Genomic DNA, 15467 nt, shown 5'->3' on the forward strand with positions numbered 1-15467 from the left:
ATGAATTGCAGATCAACAACTACTAACCTTCTGGAGCTAACCTCCTACGTAGTTTAGGGCTTCAAAAAAAATCATCAAACAGATGCCATCTATACGGATTGTAGTAAATCATTTGACTGTGTTAATCATTCACTTTTATTTAAAAAAAACTTGATTTATTAGGCTTCCCTGTAAATTGGAATCTAAATTATCTGAATGGCAGGACGCAACCGGTTCTCTTTCAAAATTCTCTTTCTTGATTCTTTACATCAGGTACCCCACAAGGAAGCCACCTAGGTCTGCTCCTTTTTACCTCATTTATTAACGACCTTCCCTTAATAATAAAGCATTCGCGTGTACTTATGTACGCTGATGATGTAAAATTATGCCTGCAGTATAAGGACATTTCTCGCCATTTAAGCTTACAATCCGATCTAGATAGCTTTCAAACCTGGTGCTGTGATAACGTATTAAACTTAAATGGCTCTAAGTATTAAGTTATGACCTTTTGGCACGACTTAATGCACGCGACTTACACTCTAAGTGGGTGCTCTTTGGACAGAATAACACATGTTGATGATCTTGGTGTTCTTCTGGACCCCAAACTTAAATTTTCAACCCATATATCGTCTATTGTCAAACCTTAGATTACCTCGTTATTCAAGTAGACCAATGTTAATTAAATTACTCTTCTTAGATAACCGTAGAACGATTCTTGGTACAGTCTTTATTTATAACCTTATTCGTGGTAAAGTTGATAGTCCCGACTTGGTTAGTCGGCTAAACTTTACGGTTCCAAGTAGATTTACTAGAAATTACGTACCGTTAATTTTAAACCAATGTTTATCCAATTATAAGTTGCATGATCCCTACAAAGTATTATGTTCTGACTATAAGAGATTTTATCCTATTATCTCTAATTCTGACTCTCTGCCGTTCATTATACATTAATACAAATTACAAATTAATTACGATTAATACAAACGTATTTAAAAAAATCTTAGATCGTACTAGTATATATATATATTTTCTCGTTCTTTACTGTCTTCTATATCGCGTCCATCTTTCCGCTATTCGAGCCGTACGATACACGGCAGCGCCCCTCGGTCGGTTGGGCGAGAGGTGTAGTCGTGAAACTCGAGCGTAAAAAAAAAAATAAAAAAAATGCACAAACTCGTAGAGTAGGTTAAATATTGTATTTAAAAGATATTAATAAATCAATGTAAATTTTAAGGAGGCGTGTTGAAAATATCGATACAATATCGAATGATTCAAAAGCTACAATGATCGGTTTAACAGCTGAACCAATGAACAAGTTCTGTTTACTTTTAGTTCTTTACTGTGTGTGTAGAAGTCGCCAACGACGAGTTTCAGGAACTGCTTAAGAACAGCATTATCAAAAAGTCAAAGTCCCCATAGGGTCGTAGACAAAAAAGGTACTGATAAATTGGTAAATATAAAATGCGTTTGGTACTGGACTCTCACAAGCTTAACGATAGGACGGTACCCGACAGTATGACAGCATAATGGTATTGGGTAATCTTGGCAGGGCCAAATACTTTACGACGCTCGATCTGAATCGAGATCCAGATCATGCTTCCAAAGACGTCCATTATCTTTTCAGATGATAAGAATGACCATGTGAAATACGTAAATCGGGTTACGTATAGCTGTTAGCTATAGTCTGGGCGCTTGCCAAGTTACGCCACTTCCTCTACGTTGTAAAAAAAGTAAATGTCTTTACCGACCATCAGCCTTTGGTTTTTACTGATCTTTGCTGTTTCGGAATCCAATCCGAACGCAAAAATCTAGAGATGGAAGGCACGTATTGATGAATCGGGCGTGCAAATTTTGTACAAGCCCGGCAAGGATTACCTCGTTGCGGATGCCCTCTCAAGACAACAACTCAACGTTATTAGAGATCAGAGCCACAGACGACACTCAATTATTTTCTCGTGCAAACAATCATTGCTGAAGCAACTGACCAACATCATTAACCCTAATGGAGTTAATGCCTTTCACTGGTGGTTCGAAGATTCCCAGCCACGAAGTTTTGGTACTGTAAGAAAAGGGTTATTGATATATTTGCGGCCGCAGAAAGGAGGGAAATCCTCATAGCAGAGCATAACAGAGCTCATAGAGATGCCCAGGAAAACGGGGAGAGTTATTTAGCTTGTGTTTTTTTTTATTGGGGTACACTAGTCCATTTTTGTGGTTTATAACTCCAGAACGAAGAAAGATATTTAGTTTTTTTTTTTGCATTATTTTACACTAGACTATATCTACGCGTACCCCAAAAACGGTGGGCTTGGCACCGCCTCTTATATTTATTTTACTCCCTTTCGTAAAGGCTTCCTCTAATATCGTATGCGTCTTCTAATCTTAGCAGAAATCAACTGATTTTGTAAAAGTGTTTGCATACTAAATTATTTTACAGAAGCTAACACCAATAATAATAATTAAAATAAAAAAAACAATTCAGCAACCGCACTGAGATTACAATGAATTTGGAAAAGTAGGGAGTCCTAAAAACTATGATTTCTCCCAAAATCGTAAAAAGTCTAATTTTAAATTACTGTCCAAGTTAGGGGGCGAGGACTGTCACCCGGTCACGACCGCGCAATTACAAAAGTCTAGTGTTGGCTTTTTTCGAGTGATTATATTTCAGATGATTTGGGAAATTCCAGGCCAGCACACCCCCAGCATCCAACACTTTGATCCTTCGAGCCAGATAAGTACAAAATCTCCATTCCTTTTAATTGCCGGTCTGCAGCAAACAGTTCGAAAATCCAATTTCGGTCAATTTGCTGTAAGATTTATTGTCAAATCTAACGGATTTCTCCGACAAAAGGCAAAGAAAAAGTACTTATTCATTCCTACGGGCGCCGCCATAATACCCACCACAATCGTGAAAGAAATGTTCATCCCGAAATTTTAAATTGCAAAAAGAATAAAAAGTTCAAAAAAGTGCAAAATTCCAAATGTGAAAAAGTGAAAATATTTTGGGCCAAGTTCAGTGAAAATTTCCAAAGCTCTGACAAAAGTGGCAACCATTCTGTTCTCGTTTCACTGCGTCCAACGCAAATCAAATTCTTTTCGCAACACATTTATGCTTAAACTCCGCAGTCCACTTAATACAATTTGCTATCGAAGAGTACAATAACAAAACAAACAACACATACCCTCTGGCCATTCCAAATAAAATATAAATTAACCATTTACATGCCAGATGTAATATATCATCCACATATATAACAAAAACATATATTCCATATATTACATCAACATATATAAAAAAAACATATATTCCATATATTACATCAACATATATTCCATATAGTACATCAACATATATTCCATATAGAACATCAACATATATTACAACCGCATATATCACATATCCATTACATATATTACACCCACATATATTATCTACATATATTACAACCACATATATCACATATACAATACATATATTACACCCACATATATTATCTACATATATAACCGACATACAGCGCATATTATCTGCATTCCTTATAAACATATACCAAAGTGTAAATTGTTTACAAGTTCCAACGCAGAAAAGGCGTTTTGTTGTCCATCAATTTTTTCCATAAATTTCCAAATCAATTTCCGAGCAATAAATTAAAAGCGGTTTTTTCTTTTTTAACAAATAAATGTTTCAATATTTATTTAATTATTTTTAAATTTTCATAAAAACTAAAAGACCCACAATAATTTGTTCATTCAAAAAAAAATTTTTTTCTTTGTAAACCAAAAGTGGTGGACTGATGATTACCATAAATCACCTCACTCCAAGTCAGCTGTCCAATTAGTCCAAACGACGGCGTTCCCACTTAGTAAATTTTACACCACTTTTTTTACTCGTTACACGGTCTATACGGTCTTTTTTCTCTGCTTTCTACCGTTCACGGCTGTAATCTTAAACTTATTAAGTGCAGTCTAACGAATCTGTACAGATTTGAAAAAGTGTGATCGTGCTCCAAAGCCGCTTCCTTTCCATTTCGCATTACTTCGATTATGCCCATCGGGCATACTACAAGGGCCGAAGAGTCCAAGAATTCCTAGCATTTCGGTGAAAACGCCTGCGCAGATTTCTGACGACTGTGCTACTCCATCCAGCTAAAAATATGGCTGCTTCCGATCTAGCGCTAGCCAAATTCATTTCGGTTTCTGACCGCTTAAGCGAATTTGAGGCTCAGATCAAAACTCCGGAATCTGCAGCTCCAACCGTCACGATGCTTAGCGTCCGTCGCGACCAAGTCCAAACCCTATGGGACAAGTTTGAAAAGGAATTCGACATCTGCTCAGAATGCCTTGTGTCAGCAGGCGAAGCGGCAGCAGGCAACATGCCTATTCTCAGGGCTAAATACAGTTATTGCTATTCAGTCTATTAAAGGTGTGTTGCCCAGCTCGTTGATAAAATCGAGCAGGGCACGTCTTAGTCCATCCCAGCCGCGAACGCTGCGCCACAGGCCTACATTTCCGCTGGCTGTCGGTTGCCTCCATGCGATACAGAAGTTTCCGCAGGCGACTATCTTCGCTGGCGACTTTCCGGGATCTTTTCACAGCCATTTATATCAATAATCCTCGGCTGACTCCGGTTGAAAAGTTATTCCATTTAAATGCCAAAACAAGTGGCGACGCGCATGCCATCGTTTCGATTTCGCCTCTCACCAACGAGGGTTTCCACTCTGCGTGGGAAAACCTAACAGAGCGTTTCGAAAATAGACTATCTGATACCCGTTACTCAGTTAGTGGAAGGAGAAGGAGAGTCTTAAACACAGTTTTGCGGTTTGGGCGTTAGAGTGGGCGTGGCAAAAAGTTTTTGGCAAATCGATAGAAATTTACAAGACCAATACAAAAATGAAAAAATTTCAAAACATTTTCAAAAGTGTGGGCGTAGCAGCTTTGGGCGGTTTGTGGCGTTAGAGTGGGCGTGGCAAAAGTTTTTTGGCAAATCGATAGAAATTTACAAGACCAATACAAAAATGAAAAAATTTCAAAACATTTTTTAAAAGTGTGGGCGTGGCAGTTTTGGGCGGTTTGTGGGCGTTAGAGTGGGCGTGGCAACATGAATCGACAACTTGCGCTGCGTCTATGTCTCTGGAGTCTGTATGCTTAATCTTAACTTTGTAGCTTTTGTAGTTCCTGAGATCACAGCGTTCATACGGACGGACAGACAGACGGACAGACGGACATGGTCATATCGACTCGGCTATTGGATGTTGGTAAACAGTCAATTAAAAATCCTGATTAATGTGCAGTCGATACCACAGGAATCTGGGGCGGCCTTGAAGGTACTGCAAAGTACTGTTCAAGGTTGCTTGACTGCCTTAGAACTGTCAGGCATCAACACTGAGAACTGGGACTGCCTGCTGGTATATCTGTGTTCATCCAAGCTCCCGAAGATAACTCTCTTCTTATGGGAGCAGGGAAAGCCGACATCCCGACATGGGTGGAGCTGAACACCTTCCTCACAGAACGCCATCGAACCCTAGAGGCCATCGATGACGTGAGACCGCCCGTACCGAGTCAGTCGCACTCCAAGGCGATGAATTCAAGTGGGCCCTCTAAAAAAATAAATTCCTACGAGACGAAAGTGGCTCCAAAATCCAAAAGTTGCGACTTGTGCAACAAGGAAAAAAAACTTGTCCGTGTATGTCCGCGTTTTCTCCAAATGTCGGTTGACGACCGGTCAGCCTGCATTAAATGGAAGCAGTTATGCTTAAACTGCTTTGCAAATGGACATAAGCTTCGTGAGTGCAAAAGCACGCACAATTGTTTTACTTGCCGTGGCCGCCGCCACACGTTGTTGCACCGAAACAATCCCTTTTCCAGCAATTCAAGTCCTTCAAATCCTGCAAAGCCAATTTCTGCTAATCAAGCCAATTTCATTCCTAATGAGAAGCTGGTGTTCAAAATTATTTCGCCACGGGCTATTCTTCTTGGCACAGCCGTGATCAATATTTCCCATTTGGGTACTAACTTTAAGGCACGCGCCCTGATCGACTCCGGATCATAGGCAACATTCTAATTAGATTGCCATTCCAGGTGATTCAAGCCCAAGTCTCAGGCTTAAACCAAACTGTAGCAGCTCAGTCCAAGAAGCTCTGCAGTTTCACCATCCGATCTCCGACTAGGCCCGCATTGCAGTTGGAGACGACGGCCTATGTCCTCCCTCAACTAGCCGGAAATCTGCCTTCCTACCCAATTCCGCAAAATTTCCTTCGGGACCTTCCCGATTTTCCACTCGCGGATCCAAAATTTTATGAGAGAGCACAAATATATGTCCTTATGGGAGCCGACATTCTACCTTCGGTGCTTCTGAGTGGAGCAAAAACCAACATCCGGGGGTCTCCCTTGGGGCAAGAGACCATTTTCGGCTTGACCATTCAAATTCTGAAGTGGCGCTATTTCCGATCCGTGTTTAGCGCCGATATCGAAAAAATGTATCGGCAGATCTGGGTAGATCCAAAGCACACTCCATTCCAACGAATACTTTTCTGAAATAATAGAGGGGAAATCAGAGATTTCGAATTGAAAGCAGTAACCTTTGGAGTTAATTGCGCGCCTTTCCTGGCCATCCGAGTACTGCAGCATCTAGCAGCTGACGTAGACCTCAGCCATCCAAAACCTGGCAATATCATTCGAAATTTCATGTTGTTCATGCCGAACAGCTGAGTCCGGTATCCCGCCAGCAGAGCATCGCTGTGGGCGGAATGTTTCGGAAGTGGGACACGAAGCCGTTATTTTATGTGAAGAAATTACTTGAAAATAATTACTTGTGTATATTCTGTATGCATCCTTTCCCTTTTATGTTATCAACCAATCATCAACTTTCCAATAAAAGCACCAAATAAAAAATAAAATTCGCCACCCAAACTTTCACATACACAAAAACATACAGACATTCCATGTATGTTGGCCGATCGATGTACATACATATGTCCATTGCATCTGCATACATTGCGTACATGGCACATACGCAACGTCGTACATCTGCATGGTCATAGGGTGTTTCATTAATTGCCAAAACATTCAAACCATTCAAACAGACATTAATATCATCCAACATATGTACATACATATATTAATGTTATTGTTTACTTTCACATACACGAAAGCTTCCACACACACAACAATCACAGACGATTTGTTGGACCGGCAGATAAGAACCGGCTGCAGCCAACACTAGCGACGAACACATCCACGAACAGAACCTCCAGCGCAGTAAGAGAAAAAAAAAGAATAACAAAAAAACAAATTTTAAAAACAACCATCGGCACATTTACGACATTTACATATTGCATATATATATATATATGTGTGTACCAGCATATGTACGTATGTGTCAAGGTAGCCACTCTAGGGCCTATTCCAATAAGGGACCGTTCACACTGACACTACTTTTTTCTAGTTTCCCATAGAAAGTGTCAATGTGTGTTTATTTTTGTTTCTTTAATACTTTTTTTTAACTCCGTTCTTGATTTATTCACATATCCGATTCGCATATATCGTCTCAAAAAAATTGGCCGAACATCCACGCTTATCCAGCGTCCCACATCAACAATTATAGTCCAGTGTGATCCAGCGCCCTCATATCTGTTTTTTTTTCTCAATCGATAGCAACATTTATTCCGACTATTGTGTATTCCGCGCTTAATCCAGCGACCCCAGGTTTTATATAAAACGATAACATAATTTGTAACGATTACCATTTGTTTTTCAAGCGCAATCCGGCGCCCCCTTACCTTTGTCTAAATCGATTAATTCCGATTATTCATTTTTCTTTTGATTGTGTCTCTCGCTCAATACAGCGACCCCGGTGTTTTTTTTTTGTTCCGATTGTCACATCTTTTTTCACGCGTTGTCCTGCGCCCCCACACACTGTCTAAATTGATGCGATTATTTGGTTCTTAAATTACTTTTGTGCGCTTTATCGAGCGACCCAGTATAACTCCAAATCAACAATCCTTAGCTTTCGATTATTTTGGGTGTCCGCTTTATCTAGCGACTCCAGTTATTTTTTTCCAAATACGGAACATTCCGATCGATCCAACTGGTCGCACGCTTATCCAGCGTCCCAATATATAAGTTGTTTCGATCTTGGTTGCAAGTTTCTTCCAGCGTCCCAATATAGAAGTTGTTTCGAGCTTGGTTGCACGCTTAATCCAGCGTCCCAATATATAAGTTATTTCGATCTTGGTTGCACGCTTTATCCAGCGTCCCAATATATAAGATGTTTCGAGCTTGGTTGAACGCTTTATCCAGCGTCCCCGTATTTGTCCAAGTGGACAGACTGTTTCGCCCCCACACGGTTTTCGGCTCCTCCGAGAGCTTAATATGCCAATTGGTCACGGTGAGGAGGTAAAAACCCGTTTGACTGTTTCCAAAACGTCTCAACGAGTTAGAGCCAAGAGCGAGTCCTCTGTGCCCTTCAAAAGCCCAAGTCCCACTCGAAGCAAAAGCCCATCGACAACTCCACGGAAATCCACGAGCACGTCGCTCCAAGTTCCACGGTCAGCACCGAACACGAAACCGAATTCAGACTTCTCACCCCAAATTACTAGAGCAACCGCAAAAATGGCGCAAGCTGAGGCAGACAGGACCTTGATGAAATTCATGACCATAACCGATAGAGTAGGTCAGTTCGAGGCCAGAGTCAACACCCCTGCAGTCACAAGTCCGTCAATCCACACAAGTAGGGTGCGACTCGAGCAGATCAGGGCCCTATGGGACAAGGTGGAGAAGGAATACGAGGCGTGCTCCGAAGCTCTGTCCGGTCTGGGATCCACAGACACAATAACAGTCATGCAGTCCAAGTATGACTACTGCTATGCCGTTTACGAGCGGTGCGCAGCGAGCCTCAACGAGATCATTGAAGAAGGTTCACGCTCGCAACAGGCCGTTCAGGCCTCCATTCCGGCGCCTCCTCAGGGAGGGTGTCGCTCACCCCCAGTGCGACAGTTTCAGTGGGGACTATGTTCACTGGCCCACGTTTCGGGATCTTTTCTCAGCCATCTACATACACAACCCTCGGCTTTCAGAAGTTGAAAAGTTGTTCCATCTCAATGCTAAAACTAGTGGTGAGGCTAAATCCATTGTGGCCTTATCACCCTTAACCAATGATGGATTCGAATCAGCCTGGAGAAACTTGCAGAACCGTTTCGAAAACAAGAGGCTTCTGGTCAACAGTCAGCTTAAGATTTTGTTTAATTTTCCTTCTGTTGGCCTTGAATGCGGCAATTCCTTGAAACAGTTAGAGAGCACAATTCAAGGTTGTTTAACACCTTTGAAAATAGCAAAACTCGACACCTCTAACTGGGATTGCCTGCTCGTTTTTCTGTGCTCTGCCAAGTTGCCAAAGCTAACGCTGTCTCTATGGGAACAATCCCTTATGAGTAAGACAGATATTCCACTGTGGGCTGAATTCCAGGCTTTCTTACAAGATCGTCATCGAACGCTCGAGGCGATCGAAGATTTTAAGCCAAACGCTCAATCCAGAGCACTGCGGACTGACAATAGCCCGCGGGCGATCCAGGCCTTTGAGAATAGAGTGACGGTAACTCCACAACCCTGTAAACTTTGTTCGCAAGAGAACCATCCTATCCGAGTATGTCCGTTATTCTTACGAATGCCAGTCGGAGAGCGGGAGAAATATATAAAACAGCAGAAGTTGTGCTTAAACTGTTTTGCTAGAACGCATCTGCTTAGGGATTGCACTAGCACGCATAATTGCAATACTTGTAAAGGGCGCCACAACACTCTCCTGCACCGAAGCGGCACTCCACCAGTCCAGTCAGCGGTCAATCCTGACCACCAGGCCCACGTATCCACATTTAACCACCAGCAAGATATACAGTCCACTCCATTAACGAATCAACCGAATGTGCAAACGTTTCTGGCTGTAAACACTCAAGGGGTCCTCCTGAGTACAACTTTAATAGAGATTTGCCATTTAGGCATCAAATACTCAGCACGGGCACTTATTGACTCGGGTTCTGAGGCAACCTTTATTTCAGAACGCTTGTTCAACTTGATTAAGTTGCCTTATGAATCCATCCATGCTCAAGTTTCAGGGCTCAACCTCACTGTTGCGGCTCAGCCCCGTAAGCGCTGTCAACTCAGCATAGGTTCTCCGGTCAAGCCCCACATCCAAATTAAGACTTCTGCATATGTACTACCACAACTGGCCGGGAATCTCCCATCCTTTACTTTACCTGAGGACTCTTTAAAGCATCTGCCGCCTTTGCAACTAGCAGACCCAAATTTCTACCGGAGTTCGCAGATCGACGTTCTGATCGGTGCCGATATCCTGCCATCGATCATTCTCAGCGGCTCCCATCCCAATATCTGTGGCACGCTTCTTGGCCAGGAGACCATATTCAGATGGATTCTTTGCGGTCCGATCGCAACAAATCCCACAAGCAGAATATGCTCATTTTCGTCCCGACTAGCTGTCACCGAGTCCAGACTGGACAACATTCTCACAAAATTTTGGGAGGTGGAGGATGTTCCAGTGAAGCAGGTTAGGGAATCCACCTCGATTTGCGAGGAAAACTTTGTCCAATCTACCAAAAGGAACGAGGATGGGAGGTATGTGGTTTCGTTGCCCTTTAAAGAGCCTAACAATATCAACCTTGGGCACTCCAGGACGATCGCACTGGCTCAGATTCTCCGAAACGAGATTCGACTGAATAAAGACGTTGCGTCAAAAAAGCAGTACGACTCAGTCATTCAAGAGTATTTAGATTTAGGTCATATGCACCAAGTCTCTCCGGACGACTCTAATAATTTTTATTTGCCCCATCATGCTGTCTTCAAACCAGACAGCACCACAACGAAGGTTCGCGTTGTGTTTAATGCTTCCAATCCTTCATCAAACGGGAACAGCCTCAATGATATCCTTCATGCGGGGCCCGTACTGCAGTCCGATCTTACTATCCAGATTCTAAAATGGCGTTTCTTCAAGTATGTGTTCAATGCTGACATCACAAAAATGTACAGGCAAATTCGGGTAAATTCAACCCATACTTTCAGAGAATCCTCTTTCGCAATAAGGATGGAGAGCTCTGTGACTATGAACTCGATACAGTCACCTTCGGCGTAAACTGTGCGCCTTTCCTAGCCATCCGCGTACTACAACAGTTGGCTCAGGATATCCGAGGCCAATATCCTTTGGCAAGTGACATCATCTCGAACTTCATGTACGTTGACGATGTGCAGCCAGGCACTCACACTAAGCAGTCGGCAGGTTTAGCCATCGAGGAGCTTCGGCTGGCTCTTGAGAGTGCTGGTTTTCCATTACGGAAGTGGACCTCGAACGAAAGAAAACTCCTACAAGAGGTTCCAAAGGAGCACTTGATTAGTGCAGACTTTCTGGAGCTTGAAGAGGCTAGTACGGCGAAAACTCTTGGGATCCGTTGGCAAGCTACATCCGATAGTTTCTTTTTTATTCCAATGGTGATCCACCTCCAACTTGCTTACACAAAACGAGAGGTTTTATCTCAGATAGCCAAACTGTTCGACCCAGCAGGATGGCTATCACCTTTCGTAGTCCGAGCCAAGATTTTTATGCAGAAAATTTGGCTACGGGAGCTGGGCTGGGATCAGCCACTCCCCAGGTATCTCGCGACCCAGTGGCGGGAGTTCCTAGAAGGGTATCCTGCCCTGAAGGAGATTCGTATTCCGAGATGGGTACGTTTCCATCCAGCTGCGAAACTTCAGTACCATGCGTTTTGCGACGCGTCACAGGACGCCTATGGGGCTGCTATTTTCGTCCGAATCGAAACGAAGGAAGGCTGTTGTACCCATCTACTTACATCCAAAACCCGAGTCGCTCCTGTCAGATCCATCTCCATACCACGCTTGGAATTGTGCGGAGCAGTGCTGCTCACGGAGCTGGCAGCTCTAGTAATTTGTGAAATGCCTCCTCATGTTTATGAGACCTTTTACTGGTCCGACTCCACGATCGTTCTTGCATGGCTGAGTAAGCCAGCGTGCACCTGGACAACATTCGTTGCCAACAGGGTCGCAAAAATCGAACAGTGTACCGACGGAAGTAAGTGGGGACATGTACGATCCGAAGACAATCCAGCTGATCTGGCAAGCCGGGGCGTCTCACCCCAAGAGCTGAAGGACAGCGCACTGTGGTGGCGTGGGCCAGCTTGGTTGCACCTCAAACAGGAGCAGTGGCCGAGTGAGTTGTTGGTCCATCCGGAGACTGAGCTTGAGCAGCGCCCCGTCAAATGTCACACGGTCGCAGTGCCCTCAGCAGTTGAAATCCTAGAGAGGTTATCAGCTTTTGACCGAGCTCTGCGAGTTCTTGCTTATGTGTTTCGTTTTGTGAAAAGTTGACGGAGGGAAGGTGTAGCCTCATCGGCAGAACTCACTGCGGCGGAGTTGTCGGAGGTGCAGGAGCGGCTAATTGTGCTCACTCAGAAGAATGAGTTTCCCGCCGAATATAAGGTTTTGAGCAACAAGCAACCAGTTCCACCCGCAAGCGCAATTTCGAACCTAAACCCCTTTCTTGACGGGAATGGGGTCTTGAGAGCAAGCGGCAGGTTACAAGCATCTGAAATGCTTAGTTATGATGAAAAACATCCGATCATCCTTCCTGCACGGTGTAGGTTCGCCGAACTTCAAGTCTTGTTTATCCACCGCATATCCTTGCATGGGGGGAATCAATTAATGATCCGACTGATCCGTTCCAAATTCTGGATTCCCAAGCTTAAAATGTTGGTGAAACGAACAATACATTCGTGCCGAGTGTGTGTTATTCACAAGAAGAGACTGCAGACGCAGTTGATGGGGAATTTACCCCGTGCGAGGTCCACGTTTTCCAGACCGTTCACCCATACGGGAGTGGACTTCGCAGGACCATTTGACGTCAAGAGTTATGTCGGTCGAGCCTGCAAAATCACAAAGGGGTACGTGTGCGTTTTTGTGTGTTTTAATACCCGGGCTATCCACCTCGAAGCGACCTCGGACTTGACTACAGAGAAGTTCCTGGCCGCATTCTCCCGTTTTTTCGCTCGGCGCGGGTGTCTACAACACGTCTACTCTGACAACGGGAAAACGTTTGTCGGAGCTTCCACGTCCTTATCAAAGGATTTCATTGAAGCTACCAGAACATCGGTTTTATCGCAGCACAGTCTTCAGAATGTGTCCTGGCATTTCAACCCTCCTGGCGCACCTCATATGGGAGGGCTTTGGGAGGCAGGTGTGAAGAGCTTCAAGTCGCATTTTTACAAGTACACAGCCGCTGGGAAATACACGTTCGAGGAACTGACTACCCTCCTGGCGAAGATTGAGGCCTGTTTGAACTCCAGGCCCATCTCGCCAATGTCCGAAGATCCCACGGACCTTATTGCTCTGAGCCCTGGGCATTTTCTAATCGGTGGACCATTACTTGCGGTAGCAGAACCTGAGGTTAAAGAAGGTCCCAGCTCCATTATCAATCGGTGGCGGAGGTTGAAAGCCCTAAATCAGCAGTTCTGCCTGCTTTGGAAGGAGGAATACCTAAAGGAACTCCACAAAAGGAATAAATGGAAGTTCCCGACGCGAGATCTCCAGGCTGGAGACATGGTGGTGATCAAAGAGGAGAACTTGCCATCCAACGAGTGGCGACTTGGGCGTATCCAAGTGGTCTGTCCCGGCGTGGACGGCAAGGTCAGAGTGGCAGACGCCCTCACAGCACGGGGGGTCATCCGAAGACCAGTGGCAAAAATGATCCGCCTTCCAATGGACAGCCCGAATGAGTCGAAAGACTCCTCCATACTTTAAGTATTTGAAAACCTGCTACTGACGAGTCCTAAGTTGTGTCGTCCTACGTCGTCCATGTGTCATGATCATCCGCATCTATATCATCTAATTTTTTATTTTGCTCATTTCTTATGTAGCCGCATATACAATGGCCCCAGCGATCCGCCACGATGTATACCGCTGTCGAGTGTGCAGGGGGGTTCATCCATTGAGGAGCTGCCAGCGATTCCTGCAACTGCCGGCTGTGAAGCGGCTCCGGGCAGTCTTGATTAACAAGTACTGCGCTAACTGTCTGGCCCACGAGCATTCGGGCCGGTCGTGTCGCAGCAAAGCGAGGTGCCGCATCTGCCGAGAGGCCCACCACACTCTGCTGCACATCCGCGGTGAACAGCCAGGCTCTTCGAGGCCTCAACGGAAGCGTGAGCCACAAGCAGCGCTTCAGCCTCAACGGCGTCAGGAGGTGGGTTCGACCGGGTCACGACGCTCAGCCTCGCCGATGGATAGTTCCCCACCCCGCAGCTCATTGTCAACGCCGACGGGCGCGCCTAGCTTGGTGCGGACGAGCGTCAGCATCCTTCCGACCGCTGCCGTGCTCATTGGGTCCGAGCAGAAGAGATTCGATGTGCGAGTCTTGGTGGATCCGTGCTGCCCCGTGAGTCGCATCCACGTCTCGCTGGTGAAGGCCCTCAACTTGGCCGTCACGGGCGTGGGCAACGAAAGGCTGTGCACCACCGAGATTCGCTCAAAAACGTCCCGGATGAGCAAACAGCTGCTGATGCTGGTGGACGAGCAGATGCAGAGCCGGACGCCGGCACAGCCCCTGGATCCGAAGGTGCAGGACATGTTCCACAACATGAAGCTAGCGGATGACCGGTGGTTCCACCCAGCGCTTGTCTCGGCTGTCCTTGGAGCAGACGTTTACGCCGACCTGATGCTGCCGGGTATCATCGCGAGCCAGGACGGCCTGCCCATGGCACAAAATTCCAAGCTGGGATGGATTCTTTCGGGACGCTGTTTTCTGTCCTAAATTTGCAAGTATTCCTCTTGCAAGGGGGGGAGAATGTTCATGCCGAACAGCTGAGTCCGGTATCCCGCCAGCAGAGCATCGCTGTGGGCGGAATGTTTCGGAAGTGGGACACGAAGCCGTTATTTTATGTGAAGAAATTACTTGAAAATAAAACCCCAAACGAGAAGGACGAACTCCAACACCTTTTGTTTCATTAAACTCCGGGAATATTTGCGGCACCAGCTTTTCCGGCCCCCGACGTCTCTACACATGTATGTGGATGATGTTCTAGCCGGAGCGGACTCCAGGGAAGAAGCTCAGCTCATGGTGCAAGAGCTCCAAGACGCTCTGAATTCCGCCTGATTCCCATTGAGGAAATGGACCTCCAACCAAAAGGAAGTTTTAGCGGCCATTCAGAGCGACCATCTCTTTAATACTGATTTTCTCGAGATCGATGCAGAAAGCATTGCTAAAACCCTCGGTATTCGTTGGAAGGCAATCTCCGACGAATTCTTCTTCGTTCCGCCACAGTTGGCTATTGAAACGTCCTTCAAAAAACGCTAAGTTCTGTCCCAAATTGTTCGACCTTTCAGTCTGGTTAGCGCCGTTTATCGTTCGAGCTAAAATTTTCATGCAGGAGATTTGGCTACAGGAGCTTGGGTGGGACGAAAACATTCCAAATGAGCTTTTT

General features: G+C 45.0%; 1 protein-coding gene across 2 annotated transcripts; it reads left to right on the forward strand.

Moving 5' to 3' along the window:
- The first annotated feature begins 1191 nt into the window (after positions 1-1191).
- LOC120322280 lies at positions 1192-14976 on the forward strand. 2 transcript variants are annotated; one of them, XM_039377340.2, is made up of 2 exons: positions 1192-1415; positions 13908-14976. In XM_039377340.2, the coding sequence occupies exon 2, from the start codon at positions 13919-13921 to the stop codon at positions 14795-14797; it is 879 nt and encodes a 292-aa protein (XP_039233274.1). In that variant the 5' UTR covers positions 1192-1415; positions 13908-13918; the 3' UTR covers positions 14798-14976. The 2 variants fall into 2 exon arrangements, with proteins under 2 accessions (XP_039233274.1, XP_039233273.1); XM_039377339.2 differs by lacking the exon at positions 1192-1415 and adding an exon at positions 5304-7236.
- The last annotated feature ends 491 nt before the right edge of the window (positions 14977-15467 follow it).

This window comes from Drosophila yakuba, unplaced genomic scaffold (genome assembly GCF_016746365.2).
Source record: "Drosophila yakuba strain Tai18E2 unplaced genomic scaffold, Prin_Dyak_Tai18E2_2.1 Segkk50_quiver_pilon_scaf, whole genome shotgun sequence".
NCBI classification, from domain to species: domain Eukaryota; kingdom Metazoa; phylum Arthropoda; class Insecta; order Diptera; family Drosophilidae; genus Drosophila; species Drosophila yakuba.